The sequence below is a fragment of the Canis lupus genome, chromosome 10, assembly GCF_003254725.2.
Source record: "Canis lupus dingo isolate Sandy chromosome 10, ASM325472v2, whole genome shotgun sequence".
NCBI classification, from domain to species: Eukaryota; Metazoa; Chordata; class Mammalia; order Carnivora; family Canidae; genus Canis; species Canis lupus.
The window spans coordinates 26,839,282-26,861,450 of NC_064252.1; the positions used below are offsets into that span (position 1 = coordinate 26,839,282).

Genomic DNA, 22,169 nt, shown 5'->3' on the forward strand with positions numbered 1-22,169 from the left:
CTGTTTAAAGGGCCAGGGGTGGTTTCACAACCATACTTCCCAACATATTCTGCTCCTGACTATGGCACCTGACCCAGGGCTGGTCCCCATCACAGCTGAGAAAACAGAGGTGGGGACAGGCCAGTAAGGAGGGGTTAAGGATAAACTGCCACAGAAGGGTACCAGGTGTGGTATAAATCCAGCCCTGAGGCCTTGGGCCAGTTAACTTCTCAGCTATATGTGCCAGGAAAGAGCTGGTCCTATGGCTCACCCCCAGTGACTTCATTTTTCCTACTTCACTCAACACTTGCTCTACATCTAAAACTGCTTCTCAACAAAGGAGATACCCCCAGCTTCACCACTAAACAAGTGCCTGGAATATGGCTGTGCCCTCTGGGCCAGACATGTACCCTCTTCACACCTGCACATGTTCAAATTCTACTGAACCCTCCAGGCACAGCTCTCACACCATTTTCTCCACAGTATGTCCCATGAACCCAAACCTGCACTGTGGCATATTCCTGTGACCTTATTCTGCAACAGGGAGGCCAATAAAACAGAACAGGGGTCCTAACTGAACTAAAGACGCCACAAATGCTAGCTGTACACACAGAAAGGTCAGGATTGGCTATTCGAGATAATCAATTAACAACTTTATTATTAGCTACAAAAGGGCTGGTGTTTTGTTCCAAAGTGAGAGTTGGTGGGGCTGAGACCCGTAGAGGACCTTGGAGTCCCTGTTAATGACAGTAAAACACTGTATTCAGTCAGCCCCTGCTAGCAGGTGTAGGCCTGGTGACCAGAAAGATCAGACCAACCTCCTGTGTGTCTGAGGGCAGAGGCCAGGGGAGATGCCAGAGCTTCCAAATGTAAAAAAAAAAAAAGGGTTATTATGCTCTTAGGAGCAAAAGAGTTCAAACCAAACAAGGTCTCACCCTGGTGAAGTCCTGTGGAAACATGCACCCCACAGCACCTGCCACAGGGACAGAGCAGAGGGGTACTCAATGCTGGAGCCTTCCTCTTATGAAGGCACCAGTGTGCAACAATCCCTATAAGCAGAACCAGAGTAAAAAAGCAAGAAGTAAATAGCACACAAAGGAGCAGACGGGGGCCAAAGGACACAGGGTGGAGCGGCTGCCTACCAATGGCTGATGCAGGAACAGACATGCCTACTAGCGGCGCTGCTCCTCTGAGATTCTGTTTCCTAACCTAGAAAAATGGAACACCATCTCTCTCCTAGATGGTAGCTTCAAAATCAAAGCACATGAGTGAGGGAGACATCCAGCACAGCATAGCCACAGCAGAGAGACAGGTCAACATATTTCTCCCTTCAAGCCTGCCCACTGCCCCATGGACTCAGGAGCTGGCGCAGCGGGAAGCCACAAGGCACCTCCCACATGCAGGTCACATCAGAGCCTTACCACACAGTTTCTCACTGACCCTCACAACCACCACGACACAGGCATTTGTTTACCTCTCGATCTAGAGGAGGAAACAAGTTCAGGGAAGACTGGCAACTTGTCCTTTGTCACATCTGCCAGAGAGCCTGCATATGCCTGAGAGAAGCTGGGCTCCTCCCAACCCTGCCCTGCTCCGCAGGTGGGGGCTCTAGGGCAGGCACAGCCAGCGCTCCCCACAGCAGCACCTCCACCTGGAGGGCCTGGGCAGGGAACATCACACCATCAACTTGGAACAAACTTTTATTTTTTGTGCTGGTCTGGTCAGTCCATGGCCATGGGTCAGTGGTAACTGGAAATAGGTGGAAGGAGGGGAGGGGAGGGAACCAGCAGTCAAGAAGCAGGAATAATGGAGAAGGGACAGGGATGGGAGGGAGGCAAGGCTGAGGAAGGACCCAGCCAGCTGGGTGTCTGCCCTGGCTAGAAAGAACACATCTCCACCCACCAGTCTACCCTAAACCGAGGGCTTCTGGCCACAGCTCAGGCCAGTCTGGTTTGGACCCCACATTGCCATCTCTGGCCTGAGTGACTCTGACCCCACCCCCACCCCAGGCAGTGAATATTCTAGAGGGCTGAATGATGGTCTGTGCTGGACCTGAAAGAATCTTTCACTACTCCTACCTGCCCTGCCCACACCCCAAATGGGGCTTCCCAAACTGGGGCTCAGGCCCTGCCCTGTTGTGCTCCTATAGCAGCCATGCTGGGTCAACATAGTGGGGCTATAGTGAGGAAGGAGGTGTTCCAGTCCTGGCCTGGCTCAAAGGAACACCTCGCACCCCCACCAATAGGAGGTGCTGGTGAGTGTGACCCAGAGCAAGCCAATCCTAGTCTAGGTCAGCAGTGCCCCAAAACCCAGCAAGATTCGTAGAAAGTTCAAGGGCCAGAGCCTCCAGCTCAGAATCAGCAAAGCAGGAGTTTCCCTGGCCTGGCCAGGCAAACACAGGATTGTCTCCAAGGGGAAAGAAAACCATAAGCTGTCTTTGGGTCAGTGGCAAGGGTCAGAGTTAGGGGCAGGGAGGAGGGTCCTACAATCCAAGTGCCACTCCCCTCCACACATGTACAGGTTACAGCTTAAGAGCTTTTGGCATTACCTGTTTTTGGGCTTAATGGTGGAAAAAAGGAAGAGAGAGGGGGAAAAAAGGAGGCCACTACTCTCCATTCTGTTGAAAGCCCCCCTAGTCCCAGAAGGCATGCTCCCTGCTCTGGTAGCAGCACTTATGAAGCCCCTAAGCCCCGAGTCCGGCTCTGTGGAGGGCTCTGGGCGCAGAGGAGTGAGCACAGGGGAGGATGGCAAGCACAGGAGACATGGGTGCTCTTTAGCTCCTGAAAGCCCCTAAAAGTTGTCAGACACACAGACAGATGGACAGATGGGCAGGCAGCCAGCTCCTGGAGGCTGGTGGCCAGCTCATAGAGGAAAAAAGGAGAAAGACTGCCAGGGCCCTGACCGGCTGCACTTCTATACCACACACGCGCACACACACACACACGCACACACATACACGCACGTGCACACACACACTAGAGAGAGAGAGAGAGAAAGAGATAATAAAAAGAATAAAAACTAAGGGCCCAGATGTACAAAAAATGTGAGTAAGGAAGAAGGCAGGGAAGAAGGTGGATGATGGTCAGTCCTCCAGAAGTCTGGCCACCTTCCTCAGCTTATAAATTACAACCCCTCTGGAAAATGGGGGTGGTGGAGGAGTGGGGAATGATGAGGCTCCAGCTGTGGCCTGGGGGAGGGCGGGTGGTGGTCAGAGCTGCTTTGGCTCATCTGGTGAAACAGTGGCCAGAGTACAAGGATCCCTTGGGTGGTGGGGGTGGGCCAGGGGAGATTCAGCAGCCGCTGGCAGGAGTCACGCAGGCCCCCTGGGACTTCACTTTGTGACGCTGGCCCCCCCGTCGCCGGCCCCCGCTGCTGGGCTTGGGCTGAAAGGGAGAAAGAAGGAGCTTGAGAAGTAGTAGCCCACTGGGAGCAGGGCAGGACAGCAGAGGGGCAGGAGAAAAGCGAGCAGGTAGGACGGTCTCAGCTACGCTGAGCAGTAATCTACTACATGACTTGGAGCATGGCACTCCCCCTCTATCAGATGGAGCCGGCACCCAGCCTGCCTTCCTAGCAAGGAAGGCACATGGGACAATGGTTGTGAGATGGAGTCATTCAGAGAAACACAAAGTGAGCAGGAACCAACACCTGCTCCCCCCCATAGGTGCAAAGAGAAAGGCTCAATGTGGGAGAACAGAAAGAACAGGTCCAGACAGAAGTTTCCCTCTCCAAAGAGGGATCAGATGGAGAAGACCCTGGAAGGAGCAATATGAAGGGGTGCCAGGACAGAACCAGGGGATAGAGCTAACAGGAGACGTTGAGTGAGAACCACACTGACATGGGGCCTAAGGCCACCTACCCCCACCCAGAAGGACCCCCTAAGGCAGTGCCTTTCCAACAACCTTCTGGACCACCACACACACATCCCACTCCACACACAGACTGCACACACCCTTATTTGGGGGACAGAAATCCTGGCATTTTCCTATTGTTTCATTAATACCAAATCGTAATCAGGACCAACTAAATCAACTTTATGTAGGCCACATTGCCAAACTGGAAAATACTGCCCTAAAAGATAAATAGTGCACACTTAGCACTTAGGTGCCAAGAGTTGGGGGAGACGCTGTCTATGAACGGCAGACATGGGAGCTAGACACAGGCTGCCTGAAACACTCCTGTTACCTCCACCAACTACAGTAACAGCCACCCTCCCACACCCACCCTGAAGTGGTCAGGGGACCAGACTGGCCCGAGGAGCATACTCACCTGTGGCTGGAGACTGCTGGACAAGGTTGGCTGCACAGCCCCTAGAGAGCAAGCTTCGTCTCCAGGAGGGGGCGCCCCTACTGCTGGCCCTCCAGATGGGCCTCCTTCTTCTCGCTTGGTCGGGGGACCTTTTTTTGTTGACTGCATTTTAATTTGCTGGGGCTTTGAGTTCATCGGGGAGTTGTTGGTGGTCTGGAGGAGCTGGAGGAGCCAAGGAGTTGAGGATGAGGCTGGAGCTGCAGGTAGTGACAATGGCAGGGCAGTCCAGGCCCTACACCCTCCCCAGGACTTCCCACTCCTTGGCCTGGCTGGTCCTGAGCAAGGTGGATAGCAAGGGGGCTAAGACAGGGACAGTGGGATGGACAGATGTTCTCATCCCTGTTCAGTGTCTCAGGGCTGCCTACTGCAGCTGACTCACCTGCCTCAGCCTGGCTCCATCCTAGTCCCTGCTGCAGCTGCTCTTCCCACAGACCACTTGTGCATGTTGGCTATCTCCTACCTAGTCTAGCTCCTAGGCTGGAGTCTAGCCTGCCCAGAACCCTGTAACGAACTTGAGGCTTTCTTGCTATGCTGGCTGAAACTCCTCAGAGTATCAACTGCATCTCTCCTACTGCCCCTAAAATAAGAGTCTGGGGCAAGTTTTAACTTCAGCCCTCCCAAAGAGACCAAATGAATGTTCAGCATCTGGAAACATTTAGAGTGTGGCTATCAGGGATCTTAAGAGCTATCACCCAGGAGGGACTGATTTAGATCATTCCCTTGCAGCCCCAGTTCAATCTCAAAGCAGGGGGAAGGACTGCCGTACCCCCAAGGGTACTACAGCATGTGCCGGCAGCTTCTGCCACTGTCAGCCAGTCTCAGAGGCAAGTGGTCTTCAAGGATGTGATCCACCCACCATACAGCCCTCAGGTCTGCATGAATGGGCCTGAGGAAGACGGTTCTAGAGGCAAGGCCACCCTGAGGCTGATCCTAAAATCTCACACTGGCTGTTTGGAGTATTGGAGTAAGAGTCAAACCATTCTACCAAAAGCCCCCCCGCCCCCCAAGGCTATGGGTGAAGTCTTCAGAGGACATGAAGTGGGCTCCAGGATATAAAAACAGCTCAAGCCCCAAGGGAACCCAAGCCTAAGCCCCCTAGCTATCCCAACATTCAAGGGTGGTACCGAGACCACCCTTCAGCACTCTTCTAGTTCTCGCAAGGCAGAACTAGTGCCTCGGTTCCTGGCAATTAGGGGGATTCTGCAGGCTTCTCCTGTTGTGCTCATAGTCTGAAACTGGAGCGGCCCCCAGTGCTTCCTGGAGCTTGGCAAGGAGGGCTGCCTGGCCGTACCTTGGTGATGGTGCCCACCGCTTTGGTGCGGCCTTCCCGGAACACCAGACGCTGGTCTATGTGCAGGTACTCAGGAGTCTTGATGAAGCGGAAGTGCACAGTGGCCTTGTCCCCGGTGCGCAGACAGTCCTTGTCCATGCTCAGAATGGTAGCCGTCTGCCTGATGCTCCCACAGTGCACTGCCAAAAGAGCCAGGGGATCACAATAGGACTGAGCTGCTCAGTGACCTCCGGGCAGGAGACAGGAGTAAGAGCATAAAATATGCTTGAGCTATGGACAGCTAAAGGCCTCAGGGGGCTACATGTGGCCAAGTGAGTTGGAGGTCTGCTCTGAGGTCTGACCCTGCTGCATACACTCAGTTAGATCCCACCTGTCCCTGGACCCACGGTCCTGGTTCTTTAACACAGGGCACTCTGTTTGCATGTGTGCCTTCTCTAGACTGTTGGCTTCTTAATGGCAAAGCCCTCGCCAAGCATTGTGTCTGTCCCCAGCACCTTGGCAATACCACCTGGCACACAGCAGCATTCAGAGGACATTTGCTGAAGGAAGGTGTGTGAGGTTCTTGAGGGCAAGTCTGGCTCTCCAGAGCCCAGCACAGAGCAAGCATTCAGTTAACATTTGCAGGACTGAATTAACACTGTAGCTTATGGGGAGAACAGAACGGGCATCACTAAACAGGATGGAGACACAACTCTTAGCTGCTGCTAAAACCTTGGGGTTTGGGTAGCTGGAGCACTTTGTTGGGGGAGCGAGAGCAGAGGACTGGCTAGGCTGGCAGCGCTCTCAGACACCTACCCATGGCCTGGTAGCGTGGGCTAATTGTGGTGGGGTGGTGGAGGACAAGGATCTCAGCCTCAAACTCCCAGGAGGCTTGGGGATTCAAGCGTGGGGAAACCATCACCATGCCTTTGCGGATGGATGAGCGCTTGATCTGAAAGAAGAAAGGAATCCCAGATGTCAGGGATAATAATACCCAGGAGTTCTCTTCCCTGGTCTCAGAGGACCAGGAGTTCCTTCTGCGAATGAAGACCACTCCCACTCAGCCTTGCCCTCCCACTGCACTAGACACAGGCCTTCTAGGATGGACAACACAAGGCCGACTTGAGTGCTATCTGGGAAGCCTAAACACTGCTACTAGGGGGCAGGAATTGGCATGGGTAAGAATTAAGTGGTGGAGAAGGCAGGGGTAGGCAAGCTTTCAGGTGGAAGGGACAAGGCAAGCATAATATGACTACTGGAGGGAATTAGGAAAGTCCCACTCTGCCAGTTAATGTGGTTGGGAGGGAAGGTAGGTGTCCTCAGAGTTAGCACTTACCCAAATCCCCCAGGGATAGAAGGCTGACTAGGAGGAGGATTTGGTATGGACCCTAAGGATCCTACATGGACGGACCATCTGCACGAGAGAGAGGTGTATTTCTACCCTTACCACTGAGCTTAGGGCACCCACCTCAGACACTAGGAGGAGGATAAGAGCTTAGGAGGCAGGCACGCCCAGGTTCAAGGTCTGGCTCTAGAACTTACTAGCTGTGGGTTTCTGGCCAAGTCACTTGGACTCTTAGAGCCTGAGTTTTCTCACCTATAAAAGTGAGGTCGGTAATTCATGCCTTACAGAGCAGCCAGGACAACTGGAGATGGTCCAGAGCCTAGTGTAATGAACCCAAGGGGAGTTCTTTTTAGTCTCGGCACTCACCTTCTTCAGTGCAAAGGAGGCTGTCTGGCCACCCCGCACCTCTTTGACAGGCATGCGCTTGCGGTGGATTGATTTGACAGCAATGGACAGGAAGTTACCCAAGGGATCTGGGCCAAGCAGCAGTGTGTCATTCAGCTTGATCAGGCCTCTCAGTGTTGTCCCTGACACCACTGTCCCCACACCCTGCAGAGAAGGCCAGGGTCCAGTAAGTCTATCCCACTCAAGTCCTCCCCACCATATACTTGCTCGGATGCCCCTGCAGGAAGTACCCACCCAGCCTCCCACCCTGTTCAGTCCACCAGAAGCCACTCACTGGCACAGAGTAGGTGTCATCAATCTGAAACTCCGCAGGCTCTTCCTCCCGGTAGCTGGTGCGGGGGGAGAGGAGGTTGAGGAACATCTTCAGCAGATCTAGGTTCTCACCTGTAACGTTGGAGATCTGGAATATCGGGCACATCCTAAGTGGAGGGTGGAGAAAGACAAAGGAGCTCATGTGGCCACCTCCTGTGTGACAGGGTGCGAGCAAGAGAGCTCCTGAGACATGTGCTGCTGCTACAGGCCCTGCTGCCCCCTCACCAGCCTCTATGCCTCTGCCTAGGCCTTCCAACTGCTGCCCAGATCTGCTCCGAGGCTTTCTTTTTTCATTCTGTTTTCTCTATGAAATCTGTCCCCTCATCTCTGGTCCCTCCACCACTGCCCCATTCTGGGCTCTGCCTCTTCCTAAAGCACACTCATCCTTGTTGAAAATTCTTAACCTGCCTTTCCACTGCAGAGAATACAGATGGAATTCCTTCTCCCAACATCTCTGCAGGTTTATTTCTCTCAAATTCTTATCTGCCAGCCAGAGCAGACAACCTGCTTTTCTCCTAAAAGCTTAGTACTTTTTTGCTCCCCATTTATTTCTTCACTCTGATCCTCCTGACTGAACTCTTTCCCTCTTACGACACTAACAAATCCTCTCCTCCTTCAGAGCCCACTTCCAATGCAGATTTTTCCAGGAAACCCTTCCCAAATAGGCACTCCTGACACCTCCCAGCTCTAGAGAGCACTTCTCATGTCTGTTACATGTAGCTAACATCTGATTTTCCCTCAGTCATCACAACAGCCTTTATATTGCCTCTCCAGGGTTAATCACACTCTTCAAGAACAGGAATTATATATTCTCCATAGGTCCTAGAATAGGACTTGCATAGAACAGGCAGGTGGGATGAATGGAAACAGGGCCGGCTGAAACGTACCCCCTCTGGTGGCCACCTAGTGGTACTGAGGACAGCATTAGGACAAAGCCATAGGCCAAAATGCCAGGCTGCTTTGGGGCTGTATACAGACCAAGCCAGGGGCAGATGGCTCCCAAGCAGCCCAAGACTCTGGGAAAAGGACAAACTTAACAGAGTTCACTATTATCAAGAGGGTATCTCTGACCAAGGAAGTGATCACCCTAAGAACAAGGGTTATACTTGTGTCAACTCTGAATCCTCAATGCCTAGATGAAGAGCCTGCTACAGAACATCCAGTAAATATTTATGGAATCAAAGTATACATTAATGAGTAAATGCCAAATGCTAATACATGATTGGAGTTTTTGAGAGACAGTAGTATAAAAACTTACTAATAACAGTTATAAAAATGGCTGTGTATGTATCACACAGCAGCCAGACACAGGCAGAGCTGTTGTCCCTGACACCACTGAGAGGCCTGATCAAGAGCTAAGTTCTTTTACATACATCATTTCTAACACTTATGGGGACCCTGTGAGAAAGGGAATATTATTCCCACTTCACAGGTAAGGACACTGATGCCTCAGCTGGGATTCCAACCTCAACAAGTCCTGCACTTCAGAATCTAGGTTGCTTGATACAGCTCCTGGGCAACACAGCCAGCCTGAAAGAGCTTGTACTGAGACCAGAATCTTCTATTCCATCCAATCTCTGTCCCAGCCCAGCAGTGACTGCTCCCTACGCCATTACCTCTCAGAGCTGAAGTTGGAGGCCGTAACGATCACATCATCCTTGCTCTGTACCAACACAGGGATCTTCCGGCAGCCTGGAGACTTCAGCAGGCGCTGTAACAGCTTCAGGGTTTCTTAAAGGTTGAAATGGAACACAATTAGGGGGACACAGCTTTCTCTCTGGCCAGGCTTCCAGGGCAAGACTGGTCCACTCCTTACTGAGAGAAGCAGGAGACAGACGGACGGACCAGTGTTAAATGCCATGCCTGGAGAAGCAAAAGGAGGATCAAAACTTGGGGTGGGTATGTGCTTACTAGAGTAGAAGGAACACAGATAAAGCCTGTCGGGTAAGGTTATGAGTCTGAAACTTGTTGGATTTCTCTAGAGTCTCTAAAAGACTCACATCCTGTGAGCAAGTGACTTGGGCGCCCGTGGGAATGTGGGAAAGGCAATGTTCTTCTTAGAATATTCTGCTTCCTGGATAAAAAAAGTTCATCTGACAAAGGATCTCTAAGACATTTACACATCTGCAGAAGCATTCATGAGGCATTCCAAAAGGACACCTCTCCATTTCTCTTCTACCATCTGCAACCAATGAGGGAGAAATGCAAAGCTATTTTGAAACCTTTGGTAGAAGGCAATCGGACCCTCCAAATGCCTCCATATATATCCATATATATCCTGTTCAGATGGTAAAACCCAAGGCAATCGGACCCTCCAAATGCCTCCATATATATCCATATATATCCTGTTCAGATGGTAAAACCCAACCCCCTGGCCCTGGGGGCATCTGAAAAAAGGTGCCAGATTGGGGATCTCAAGGATCCTATATTTGGAAACAGAAGGAACAATGAGCAGGAGATAATTCTAGGGTGAGCTTAGACCAAGAGCTAAACAAAGGAGGAAGCAGAAGATTTTGGTTTATTTATTTATTTTTTTTTTAAGATTTTATTTATTTATTCATGAGAGACACAGAGAGAGAGCGAGAGGCAGAGACACAGGCAGAGGGAGAAGCAGGCTCCATGCAGGGAGCCCGATGTGGGACTCAATCCCGGGACTCCAGGATCACACCCTGGGCCAAAGGCAGGCACTAAACCGCTGAGCCACCCAGGGATCCCCAAGATTTTGGTTTAATGGAAATCCAGACAAAAAAAGCAGAAGGTTCTAGGCTGAAGCTCTGGCAGCACCAAGGAGCCACAGTGGGTGATAGTCCCAAACACAGAGACTGCTACTAGCTGCAGGCTTTACTTACCTTGCAGAATGTTGGCAGGACACATGTCAATCTTGGTGACCACCACAAAGACAGGAACATTGAGTGCCAATGCCAAGCCCAAATGTTCCTTGGTCATCCCCACGATGCCAGCATTGCTGCCCACCTGCCCCAAAAAAGAAAGAACGATCAGGACAAGAGAGACAGAAGTTGCTGCTGGGTGGGCACAGGGGTTCAAAGAAGACTGGGTTAAGAGAGAGTTTTCATCTCTAAGTCCCCCCTCGGAACAGGACACATGGGGCAGAAGTCTTAGGCCAGAAACAAAACAGCTGTAGATGAGGGCGGCCTGGGTGGTTCAGCGGTTTAGCGCCACCTTCAGCCCAGGGCATGATCCTGGAGACGGGGGATCGAGTCCCATGTCGGGCTCCCTGCATGGAGCCTGCTTCTCCCTCTGCCTATGTCTCTGCCTCTCTCTCTCTGTGCCTCTCATGAATAAATAAAGTCTTTCAAAAGAAAGAAAAAAAAATAATAGCTGTGGGGCTGGACACAGATGGCTTTTACCTCTGATTTGATGATGTGGGCTGCCAAAATCTGAGGAGACTTGGAAACAATAAAAAAGACAAATCCAGATAGTCCAGGGAAACAATGGTCTAGTGTCATTAAGATAGATTCAGTTTAACATCATTGGCCCCCAGTTTCCTCATCTATAAAATACCATCCCCTTTAGAGGGTCTCTTGAGGTTTAACTATAATGTATGTCAAAGCTCCCATATACAACTAGCATGAATTAGGTGTTTAGGCAATAGCAGTTCTTGTTACTGTTACTATTCCTTCCTGTAACAATAAATGTTTTAAATTATCACAAGGGCTGGCTAAATAAATGAAGGCACATGTACAAGTGTACAGAACAAAATGTACCAAATGTGCTATAGACAAGAGAAAACTATTATCTACTGATATGGGATAATCTCTAAGGTATGTTTTTAAGAACAGGAAAAAAGCAAGGTGTATACAGCATGCTACCATTACATGGGTGTAGAATGGATCATTGAAAAAAGCAGCTGTCAGAGTTGTTAAGACATTTGGGGAACATCTGAGATCATATAAACTCTTACAGCCTAGGTATTAGAGTGTATTAGCGAGCTTTTGTTCATCTTTCTGGCTGCTGTCACAGCAGGAGACAGTTCTTACTTTTAGGAGCTGTGTGCTGAAGTATTTGGGGGTCAAGAGTCACAATGCCTATAATCTACTTTCAAATGATTCAGCCAAAACAACAAAAATACACATATGCATCCAACACATATACAGATGAACATGGCAAAATGTCATTGACTGTTGAATCTGAGTGGTGGGTTTATGGTATTCATTGTGCTATTCTTTCAAATTTTCTGTTTTGAAACTGGAAGGAAAGAATATATCCACATTTGCTGTTATGATTACAAAATATCTCTGGAGAATACTTAAGAAACTGGAAATACTGGTTGCCCCTGAGACGAAACTGGACAGAAGAGGAAGGGAGACTTTTCACTGTAAGCCCTTTGGTATCTTCTTGTTTTTGTATCACACGAATGAGTGATTTGCTAAAACAAAATTATATTAAAATTGCCACAACACGTTCCAGAAGGGTTTCAAGCAATGCTCTCATTTGATCCCAGTTTGTAGGTGAGCCGCCATCCCGACACAGATGTCCCCTTCTGCCCACACCAAGATACCACCTCTCTCTTCCTTCTAATTCTTCCCATTTCTTCCAATCACCTTTCCTATCCAACACAGACTTGCTTTTGTTCTTCCCAACTGGGATAAGAGAATATTCTATCACTCTGTGGTCTATATATTTTAAAGATTTTTTTTCCTGGAAATTGTCATGGAGTAATAATAATTTCAGTGTTTTCTTTTTTTTTAATTTTTAATTTTTATTTTTTTATTTATGATAGGCACACAGTGAGAGAGAGAGAGAGGCAGAGACATAGGCAGAGGGAGAAGCAGGGAGCCCGACGTGGGATTCGATCCCAGGTCTCCAGGATCGGGCCCTGGGCCAAAGGCAGGCGCTAAACTGCTGCGCCACCCAGGGATCCCTGATTTCAGGGTTTTCTACAGAAAAATTTTAATATCTGGATTATAGCCTAAAAGTCAGGTAATATATAACATTTCATCTAGGGTGAAGGTATTTTCTTTAATTGGCCTTGTTCACTATATAGCTTAGTTTGAAAAATGCTCATTTTAGACTGGTGTTTCTGTACCTTTCTTAATATAAACCCAACTCCCCCAGATATACCCTACAGCTCCTCCTCTGAAATCCCTTCTTGTCAAAAAGCTTTTTTCTTAGCCCAGTAAAGTTGGTAGTGGCCCCTTGAAATGCTGAAAGATATGGGAGCTGAAATCATGCTGAGATCCCAAGAACCTTGGGCAGAGAGCCGATAAGAGTGTTCACACATATGCTCTGCCTCTTTACTCTCCAGTTTGGGGAGAATTTGCCTGAGAACCTGCGTTTGTGGGGCAACTTGATCAATTATGATCTCAACAGATGTCTGTGTTTACTATACTTATTAATACAGGCAGCTGGAGGAACTAGGAAATGGCGAAGGGCTAGAAGAAGGGCTTGCCAAAGGAAAACTTGCTCACTTGTGCTCTCTCTGAAAGCTGTGACGCTGTGTGCAAGGCTGTGGGCTTCAGAGACTCCCACTCTCTGTCCAGGGAACATCAGTGGGACCCAAATGGAAGCTCTGCAACATGATCCAACACAGAAGCCTCTGCTCCCTTTCCTTCTCAGGTGATCTACATGATTTGCTGCTGAAAAATCTCCACTGGTTACACCATAAACTCTATAAGAGCCCAGGGTGGCCCTGCTCACTGCTGTATTTTCAGGTCTAGCACGAGGCCAGACACATAGCAGCCTCTCCACAAGTACCTTGGACTGGCTGACACTCCTCTCAGGCTTTGAAAGAGGCCACCTCTCAGGCCCCTCTCGATTGTTGTCTGCATTCTCCTCCAATTCTTCCCAGCCCTACCCTTGTTTGAGGGTGCCGCCTGGTATCAACTTCACAGAGTAGCCTAACCCCAGGAGAAACATTTCTGAAGGTAGTTAAGTAAGCCCCGGGAGAAACTCTCCTCTGTGCCTCTGAAAAATAAGAGGTCCGCAAATGGCACCAGGAGAGAGATTGAGGTACACACCTTGAGAAGGACATAGTGCTCAAAGGACTAGGCACCCCTGTAAAATTGGTCATCTTACCCAGTGCCAAAGACCCAAACTAACAGGCCTCTGTTGCAGAACGATTTCTAACACTTGCATATAAGCACCCCTCAAATAGCCCAGCTGAAGCCTCCCCTACTCACAAGGGCCTCACACTTACCATGAGCATGCAGAAGTCAGGCAAATGACCTGTCATGCCAAAGACAGTGGTCTTCAGGTATTTCTCATGGCCAGCCAAGTCGATGAAGGTAATCACCTTAGTGGATTTCTCACAAATCTTTGTCCATTCCAGGCTGCCACCATGGCTGTCTGGCTTGTTCACCACATTACCTTCACTGTCAAAGCCCAGAATGTCGTTGCCCACGCTGCTGGTGCGACCAGATTCAATCTCGTGTTTGTGGCGGAAGAGCTTCTGGCGGGCAAAGCCTCGGCCATTGTCCAGCTCCCCGTGTGTCAGAACCCCCAGGAGTGTGCTTTTGCCAGCATCCACGTTGCCTACTACTGCTACCCTGTGTGTACACAAACCCAAACATCCTTGTCAGAGTCAGTGGGGGAGCAAAGTAAACCCCAGTAACTTGATCAGTAAGGACAGACTTGCCCGTGAGCCTCTCTAGCTCACTGCTCCTACCATTCACGGCTGAGCACATTGGGAATGTCCCTGGAGGTACACCCAGAGTAGAAAGAATCATTCAGGAGCAACTCGGCTTCTGTCATGAGGGCCTTCTCTCTTAACTTCCACTAGGCCTCTTCAAAGGTGCCAGACAGGATCCCAAAAGCCAAGAGAAGCACAAAATGTTCTCCAAGACCTTGGGTTTTTTAGCCCCATAGGCCGATAGGCAAGAAAACACAGCCCACACACAATGACCACAAGCGTATGGCTAGCCACCCACTCTTACCAAATGGAAATATTCAGGGATGGGAAAGTACAGAAATAAAAAATGGGGCTATCATGACTCTGGATACTCTTTCTATGCCTCAGAAGGGGAAGGAGCAAAGTTGACATGCCAGGTGCTAACGGCTCAATCACCATTCCCTGCGCAAAACCTCAGACGATAAGGTCATGCTGCAGAGAGCCCCTGAACTGTTCTGAGGCCTCCTCACCTGACCTCCAGGAAGTCATTGTCTCCTACTCGTTTTCGGACCAGGTAATCACGCACACGGCCCCCAGCTTCTTGACGTTCCCGCAGGAGGATGACATCAGCCTCTATCTGTTCGGCCATGCTCTTCACTGTGGCGTAGGAGGCCTCCATGTCAGCTTCACTTAGCCCATACTCAGTTCCATCTGGTGACAAGAGCCCAGACATCAGCCTGCCAACAAGCCAGCCAGTCAACAACCCCTACCCAAAGGCCCCACCCCAGGCACTGGAGAAGAACATGGCTCTCTCTACCTGACGCTTTTCAAAAACTTGGACACACACAGAGTTAATAAACAATAGTTCCATGGGCTTCCCCTTTCAGCAGGGTATTCATTAATTCATTCAACAGTAATCACTAAAACTCTCCAAGGTTTTATGTCAAGTCTCATGCTGGGTACTGGGAACACAGGTGCCCTTGGTGAGCTCATAGCCCAGCGGGAGAGAGAGAAAATTAATTGTAATACAGCTTGAGTGCTTTACTATAGAACTGGACAAAAAGAATGTAAAGCGTGAGCAACTGGCATTGCTTGGGGAAGCTGAGGACAGCTTTGCAGGGCGCTGACTCCAAGTAGGGTCACCAAGTATAAAAAACAGGCCTATAGAGAAAGGAGTAAAAACATCCTAGGCAGAGGAACAAAGCATGGAACATAGCAGATCATAGACATTCAGGGACCAGTAAGCAGCTCAGTGTGTTGGACAGAAGGATGTCAAGTGGTGAGAGACCATACAAGAAAGAGGTGGGAGCCATTAAGCAGAGTCATCAGAGAGCAGCAAAAACACAATATGTACCAGACAGTAGGAAGCCTGGAGGGGTTTAGGTAGGAGAGTAGCAGGATCAGAACGCTGTGGGTTAGAAAGATGTCTTGAGCAGCAATATAAAGTGTGCACTGCCAAGCGAGAGACCACAAAGGGGGAGCTCGGTTAGAAAATAATTCTAGTAATCCAGGCAACAAATAATGAGGACAGGAATCAAAGGAAAATGGGGAGCAAATTTAAGAATTATTTTAGGGATAGATTCTTTTTTTTTTTTAACTGAGGTGGCTCAGATGAAATATCCAGCAAGCAGCTGAAAAACAGCAGCAACAAACCACAAGTCTGAGCTCAGGATAAGGAAAGCGAGTCCAAAGGAAAGACAACAGAACAGTCACCAATCACTAAGTGCCTACTGTAAGGCAATACCCGTAAGGTGCTTTCCACGTGGTGTCACTCAATTCCCACAGCAGCTCCCTCAGCTTTTCCTCCAGCCTCTGGGTCTCACAGAGCACCTCTGCTCCTTCCATAGGATGATCTCCTACCATGCTCCCAGCTCTCTCTTTTGCAGACTCTCAAAGACCTTGCAGTACCTTTTATCACTTTCTCTTCCCTCCCTCCATGCTTCCCCTTACAAATGAGCTCATTCTTAAACCACAAAAAAGGAAACGCACCCCCTCTTGCCATGCCCCTGCATACTAAGCTATCTATCTCCCGTTCCTCCTTTTACCAAGCATCTCAAAAAAGTGATTGCACCTGCTGACTATATTTCTGACGACTCTAGAAGAAATTAGTTTTCAAGATGTTAATGGACTTCAACCACTCATCTAATAATGCTCTTTTCTTGACCCCTACAGCATTTGACACTGTTGGCTGTCCTACCTTTGCTTCTTGAAGCACCTTCCTCCCACTCTGCTTACGTATTGCTTGAACTCTCTTGATTCATCTCTACCCTCTGTCTGGTTTCTTCTTCTCTGTTTCCTCTGCTGGCTCTTCCTGCTTCTGCTTCCTAAATGCCAGTCTTTTCCAATAGTCAATCAGTGGCCCTTTCTTCTAGTTTCCAAACATTCCTCTTGGCCATCTCATTCTATAGCTCTAACTGTCATTTTGTAAACTACAAAAATATTCATTTCTAGCACTGCCCTCTTTGCAGAGCTCCAGACCGAATTTCCAACTGCCTGGATGATAACTCTCAGAAGTCTGACATCTAAATTCAACCACTCTACTGCCCTTTTAAACAACAACACAGGGATGCCTGGGTCTCTCAGTGGTTAAGCGTCTGCCTTCGGCTCAGGGAGTGATCCTGGAGTCCAGAATGGAGTCCCCCATCCCTGCATGGAGCCTGCTTCTTCCTCTGCCTGTGTCTCTGGCCTTTCTCTGTGTCTCTCATGAATAAGTAAATAAAATCATTAAAAAAAAAAAAAAAACTCACAAAAACTAACACCACTAACAAAGCATTTTAGGCCTCCCTGCAATCCTAAGGAGTAAGCATTACTGTTCCCATTTAGCAGTGGGATAAACAGAATTTAGAGAGGGCTCAGAGTCAATAGAGGATCAAGGGGCTGTGTGAGCTTGGGTCTTCTGATTCCAAACCTAGAGCCTTTTCCTCTGGCAAGGGCTCCTCTTTGTAACCCACCAGTTCTTCCCTTCCCTTCCCTTCCCTACTTTTGATGATACCACCATCCTCCCAGTCCCAAGCTTAACACTCATCCCTCCAGTCCTGCTGATTCTAGTTTTAGGCCTCACCCTTCTGTCCTTGTCCCTGCTCTCTTGTTGCCAATTTGGTGCCGCCAGCCTGATTCAGGCCTTGTCCCGGCTCAATCACTCCAAGACCCCTGGCTGGTCTCAGTGTACCCAGGCTCTATTCCCTGCAGCCCATCCTGCATACAAACAAGCTTACGCTCCTAATCCAGGCATAGTTCTGACGTTTTCACTTCCAACCCAAAGCTTTGGAAAGGATCCCCCAGCCCAGCAGCATCCAGTTCCAATTAGTTAAAGGCCTCTTCCATTTATCCCACACCCCCTTCTTTAGTATTGTCCCAGTGCAAGTGACCCAGTCACAATCCCCCATGTTCCCTGCACTTCCTCTACACCTTTGCTTATGTATTTCCTACCCTAGAAAGCCCATCAGCACCACATACTATCCCTTGTGGAACAATGTTTTGGATGCATATATTCCTCCACTATACATAAACATCTTGAGGACAGGGTACAGCTCAAACATTCCCTAGGTGCCCCATGACGGTGGTTTTCCTCCATCAAGTCCTCAAATATTTGCGAAATGCAAAACAAATGAACAAAGAGGGAGCAGTTTGGCTGAAGAGTTTCCAAATGCATGGCCAACTGAGCTCTGGAAATCTTCTAGTTAGAGAAGGGCTTGTGGAAAGTGTTCCTAAGAGACAGTCTGCTCATCTTGCCATTCTTGCCAGACCCCCAAGTTCTAGCCAACTTTCCCTGTTTCTGTTACAACAAAAGGCTTTCAGGTCCTGTTCCAAACAAGGGGGCAATCACGAATGTTGTCTATCCAGAGCTCCTAGAAAATGCTCCCAGTCCTATTACCCTTCTCCAGCAGGCACGGCATTCCTCACTCTGTAGGAGTGGAGACAAAGGCCAAGGAGAAAAGCTGCAGAGGCCCAATTACCTAAGGCCACATATTCAGCCATGTCCAAAGCTAATCAGATTTCTGTCCTGCCATTTGATTTACCTTTTCTGTACATACTCTCCTGCTCAACATGCTTTTAGGATAAAAGTCTTAACTCTTTGATAGGGTATTCAAAAACCATCAAGATCTGGGCTCTGTGATCTGTCCAGCCTACCCTCTTGACACTCCCAACCTTACATTCTATACTCCCACTTTACAGAATCACTTTTAGGGGCACATGGGTGGTTCAGTCAGTTAAGTGTCTGTCCAATTCTTGATTTCAGATCAGGTCATGACCTTGGGGTTGTGAGATCGAGCCCCTGGGTCAGGCTTCACATTCAGCAGCAGTATAATCTTTGAGATTCTCTATCTCCTCTCTCTCCACCTCACCCCTACGTGAACATGCACTCATTCTCTAAGATAAACAACTGTTAAACAATTTGTTAAATCTGTTAAAGACTTAAATAGAACCCCTCTTGGTCCACCAAATATCCCATAATAACCAATGCCTCTGTGCCTTTGTGCATGTGGCTTTCTCTGCTCACTCGTTACCGCCTCCATTTACCTGGAAAACTCCTATTAACCCTTTAGTATCAATTCAAGGGGCACCTCCTTTTTGATGCCCTTCCTGACTCCCCCACAATGATCTAACATACTTCCTATGTTCTCTGAATCTTTAATACAGTAGCTGGCTCTCAGAAAGCCATGACTTAATATGAAAAATGAACAAGGTGGTTCTTGAAAGAAACCTCATGGTAAATCAACTATAACCTGGAATCCTTAAAAAATTATTACTGCAATTACTAACACTAGGTAACGTTTATATGGTTACCATATATAAAGCATTAATCTTCACCATGACATCATGGGATAAATTCTATTACCTTTTTTTTTTTTTAATTTATTTATGATAGTCACAGAGAGAGAGAGAGAGAGAGAGAGAGGCAGAGACACAGGCAGAGGGAGAAACAGGCTCCATGCAGGAAGCCTGAGGTGGGACTCGAACCCGAGTCTCCAGGATCACGCCCCGGGCTGAAGGCGGCGCTAAACCACTGAGCCACCGGGCTGCCCAGATTCTATTATTAACCCCATTTTAAAACAACAAAAAGAGCCAAGAGGCAAATGCAGACCCACCAGGCTCCAGACCCTGAACTATCAGACCAGACTGCCTTCTTTTAAAATTAGGAATGTATACTTGTTTTTTTTTTTTTAAAGATTTTATTTATTTATTCATGAGAGACCCACCGAGAGAGAGGCAGAGACACAGGCAGAGGGAGGAGCAGGCTCCATGCAGGGAGCGCGATGCAGGACTTGATCCTGAGACCCCAGGATCACACCCTGAGCCGAAGGCAGATGCTCAACCACTGAGCTACCCAGGCGTCCCTGGAATGTATACTTAAAGAGCACATTACTCTGCTTAGAATTTTTTTTTTTTTTTGTGCTTAGAATTTTTTAACACGTAACTTATCCATACAAATCTCTCTGAGGTAAGGTGGGGAAGTAATTATCCCCATTTTACAGATGAAGGAAGTGACAAAGAGGTGAAGCACCTATACAGGAAGTCAGTAATTAAGCTGACCCCTGGGGGCCTTGTGTCTGGTTTAGTCCCTTATTTGATGTTCAACTTGTTTAACTAGTTATGATCTCTTTCTCCCTCTCAAGAATTCCAGCAGGAAGGAGTCACTACGAACTACGAACGTAATAGTGCCCAATTGGTAGATGCAAAGATAATGCCTGGGTGTGTAGGAAATGTAATAATGAATATATGACATTTTCCTATGCTTTGCCATTGGAGGATTAATTAGTTGTGGGTTGCCAAGGCATGGTAAAATTCGCTAAGAGTCCACATTAAAGAATGAGGGGGAAGAGGTGGGGTCTTAAGAATCTAGATCATCAAAGAACAGTCCCAACACTTGTCAAAACTGATCTAGATATGGTTTCTTCAATTCTACAAGCAAGAAGTGGCCTTGGGGTGGTTCATCCTATTACAGCAGGCCAGATGTGCACCTGAACACAAGCTTTCAAAAGGCTACCAACAATCTTCTAGTCACGTTTTTTTCTGAACCTGACTCTCTTTGCTATCTCTAGCACTTGACAATGCTGACCAATTTCCTCCCTTTCTTGGCAAGGCAACCTCTCAGTTTGCCTATCTCTCTGACCAAGCTTTCTTTAAAGTGATAAGACCCGAAATGGGAAGGTGACAGCAAGGATGGAATGGAAGGGATAGATAGGAGAAGCATTTCAAAGGAAGACATAGCAGTATTTGGACATCAAGCCCTTCTATGTGCCAGTCTTGCAGCATTTCCAAATACTGTTTTCTACTGAAGTTATCTATGTATATGCTATCTTTCTTTCTGGGGCAGAGAATAGATTATAAGTATCCAGAAGTACCTTGCAACAGTATCAAGCCCATAGAAGATAATTTTTTTTTCCCATAGAAGATACTTAATAGATATATGTCAACAGTTAAAGAATGATTTCCAGATTTTCTCCATTTTAGACTAAAAAGAATTATTACCTGCCTTTACAAAACCTATGTTCAGCAATGAACTATTCCTTTAAAGATGCATCAAGGCCTACCAGGGCTTCCTACAAAGATGACAGAAACAAGTTCTGTTGGTAGCTGAATTCAAAATTATTAACAAGCCCAGCTGCCATTTCAGCAAAGGTAATGTTATAATGAAGCAAGAGTAAGTAGGCCTTGTATTGAGGACATAAACTAGGAACAACAACAACAACAGCAGCAACAACAACAAAAAACCCAAACCCCCAAAACAAAAGCTCAAGATACAATCTACAGTGAGGACTGCCTTCCTCTAAAACAGTGGGCCCCATTACAACGGAATAAGCATGTTGGAGGACATTAATCAGCCCCTTCCAGAATGATAACAAGGCTACACGTCTGAAAGGATCTCAGAGAGAGAAAAAGAGGACTTCTGTTATCACAGCTATACACATTGAATGGTCACTGTGGTCTAAGGCAAGGTAGCCTTGCTGAAGACAGAAATTTTGTGTGTCCTTTTCCTGTAGACATAAAGAAGAATCACAAAGGTTCTTTGCGAAACAGGCAATATGTAGCAAAGGAATCTGTAAATCAGGCCTAGAGAGGGAAAATTTAGAGCTGTCCAAGGAAGGCTTAATTGTAGACCTAACTGTGACTTGCTCTATTACCTGAGTTAAGAAATTTCCTTGTTCTGTGCAAATGTCCCTTTATGCAAATTCAGACTACTGGAGATAGAAAAGAAGCATCTGTAAAACCGCCTGGAAAGTGAATCTTTGAAGTCAAGCATATCATGACCACTAAGGTGGGAATTAGAGCATTATCATTTTGTACTTTTATGTCCTCCCAAACAGTTCTGCAGAAACTAAATAATCACTGCAACTGAGACACATGAACAGGAAGTCAATAAAAGAGGGAAAATGTGCTCTAAATAGTTTTTTAAAAATAAAGTGAAAGGAAAACTATGCTCACCTGATCCCTGCCCAATGACATATATGGTCTCTCCGCATCCCTCGTCCATCCTCTCCCACATCTGCCGAAGTAGGCTGTCATACTGCTCTGATGTAGGGCTCACTAGAACCAGCTAGAAGAGAAACCAAAAGCCTTAAGACCACACTTACTAGAAGAGCACCACAGCCAAAGTAGATCAATAGCCTGACCAAAGACCCTGACCGAATCCCACCACACCTTGATCTAAACTAGCTACACAGCCCCCTCATGCCCTCTCTGCCCCTCCAGAAATAGACTTTGAGCCTAAGCCTTCTATAATTTGAGTTATATGATGTATTAAAATGAGTATGTCTGAACCGCAACCCACAGAAAAGAGGGTGTGAGGAGCCTGCTTCCTGCTGCTTAACATGAGGCACAGGACCCATAATGACTGGGAATCTGGACTGTGGGCAGAAACTGATGAGCACTGCTTTATTACCTACATGTAAAAGTCTTCCACTTGCAGCTTGCAGTTCACAGGACAGAGATCTTATACACTGCCATGCCCTCCCCCTGTGGCCAATTGTTCTTATCATAAC

At 47.9% G+C, this 22,169-nt stretch overlaps 1 protein-coding gene across 8 annotated transcripts in view; it reads right to left on the reverse strand.

Annotated features, from left to right (window-relative positions):
- The window catches only part of GTPBP1 (GTP binding protein 1), a 28,597-nt gene that overhangs the window by 515 nt on the left and 5,913 nt on the right, over positions 1-22,169 (reverse strand). For 5 of the 8 annotated variants that reach the window (XM_035696412.2, XM_025459735.3, XM_035696413.2 and 2 more), the window contains exons 2-12: positions 21,613-21,724; positions 14,715-14,895; positions 13,774-14,122; positions 10,466-10,589; positions 9,233-9,347; positions 7,579-7,723; positions 7,266-7,448; positions 6,371-6,506; positions 5,576-5,754; positions 4,246-4,446; positions 611-3,362 (exon numbers count right to left, since the gene is read on the reverse strand). In XM_035696412.2, coding sequence (XP_035552305.1) covers positions 3,270-3,362; positions 4,246-4,446; positions 5,576-5,754; positions 6,371-6,506; positions 7,266-7,448; positions 7,579-7,723; positions 9,233-9,347; positions 10,466-10,589; positions 13,774-14,122; positions 14,715-14,895; positions 21,613-21,673 — 1,767 coding nt within the window. In that variant the 5' untranslated portion in view covers positions 21,674-21,724 and the 3' untranslated portion in view covers positions 611-3,269. Of the gene's footprint in view, positions 1-610; positions 3,363-4,245; positions 4,482-5,575; positions 5,755-6,370; positions 6,507-7,265; positions 7,449-7,578; positions 7,724-9,232; positions 9,348-10,465; positions 10,590-13,773; positions 14,123-14,714; positions 14,896-21,612; positions 21,725-22,169 lie in introns of those variants that run through there. The other 3 variants (XM_025459745.3, XM_025459796.3, XM_049115275.1) reach the window with 3 other exon arrangements.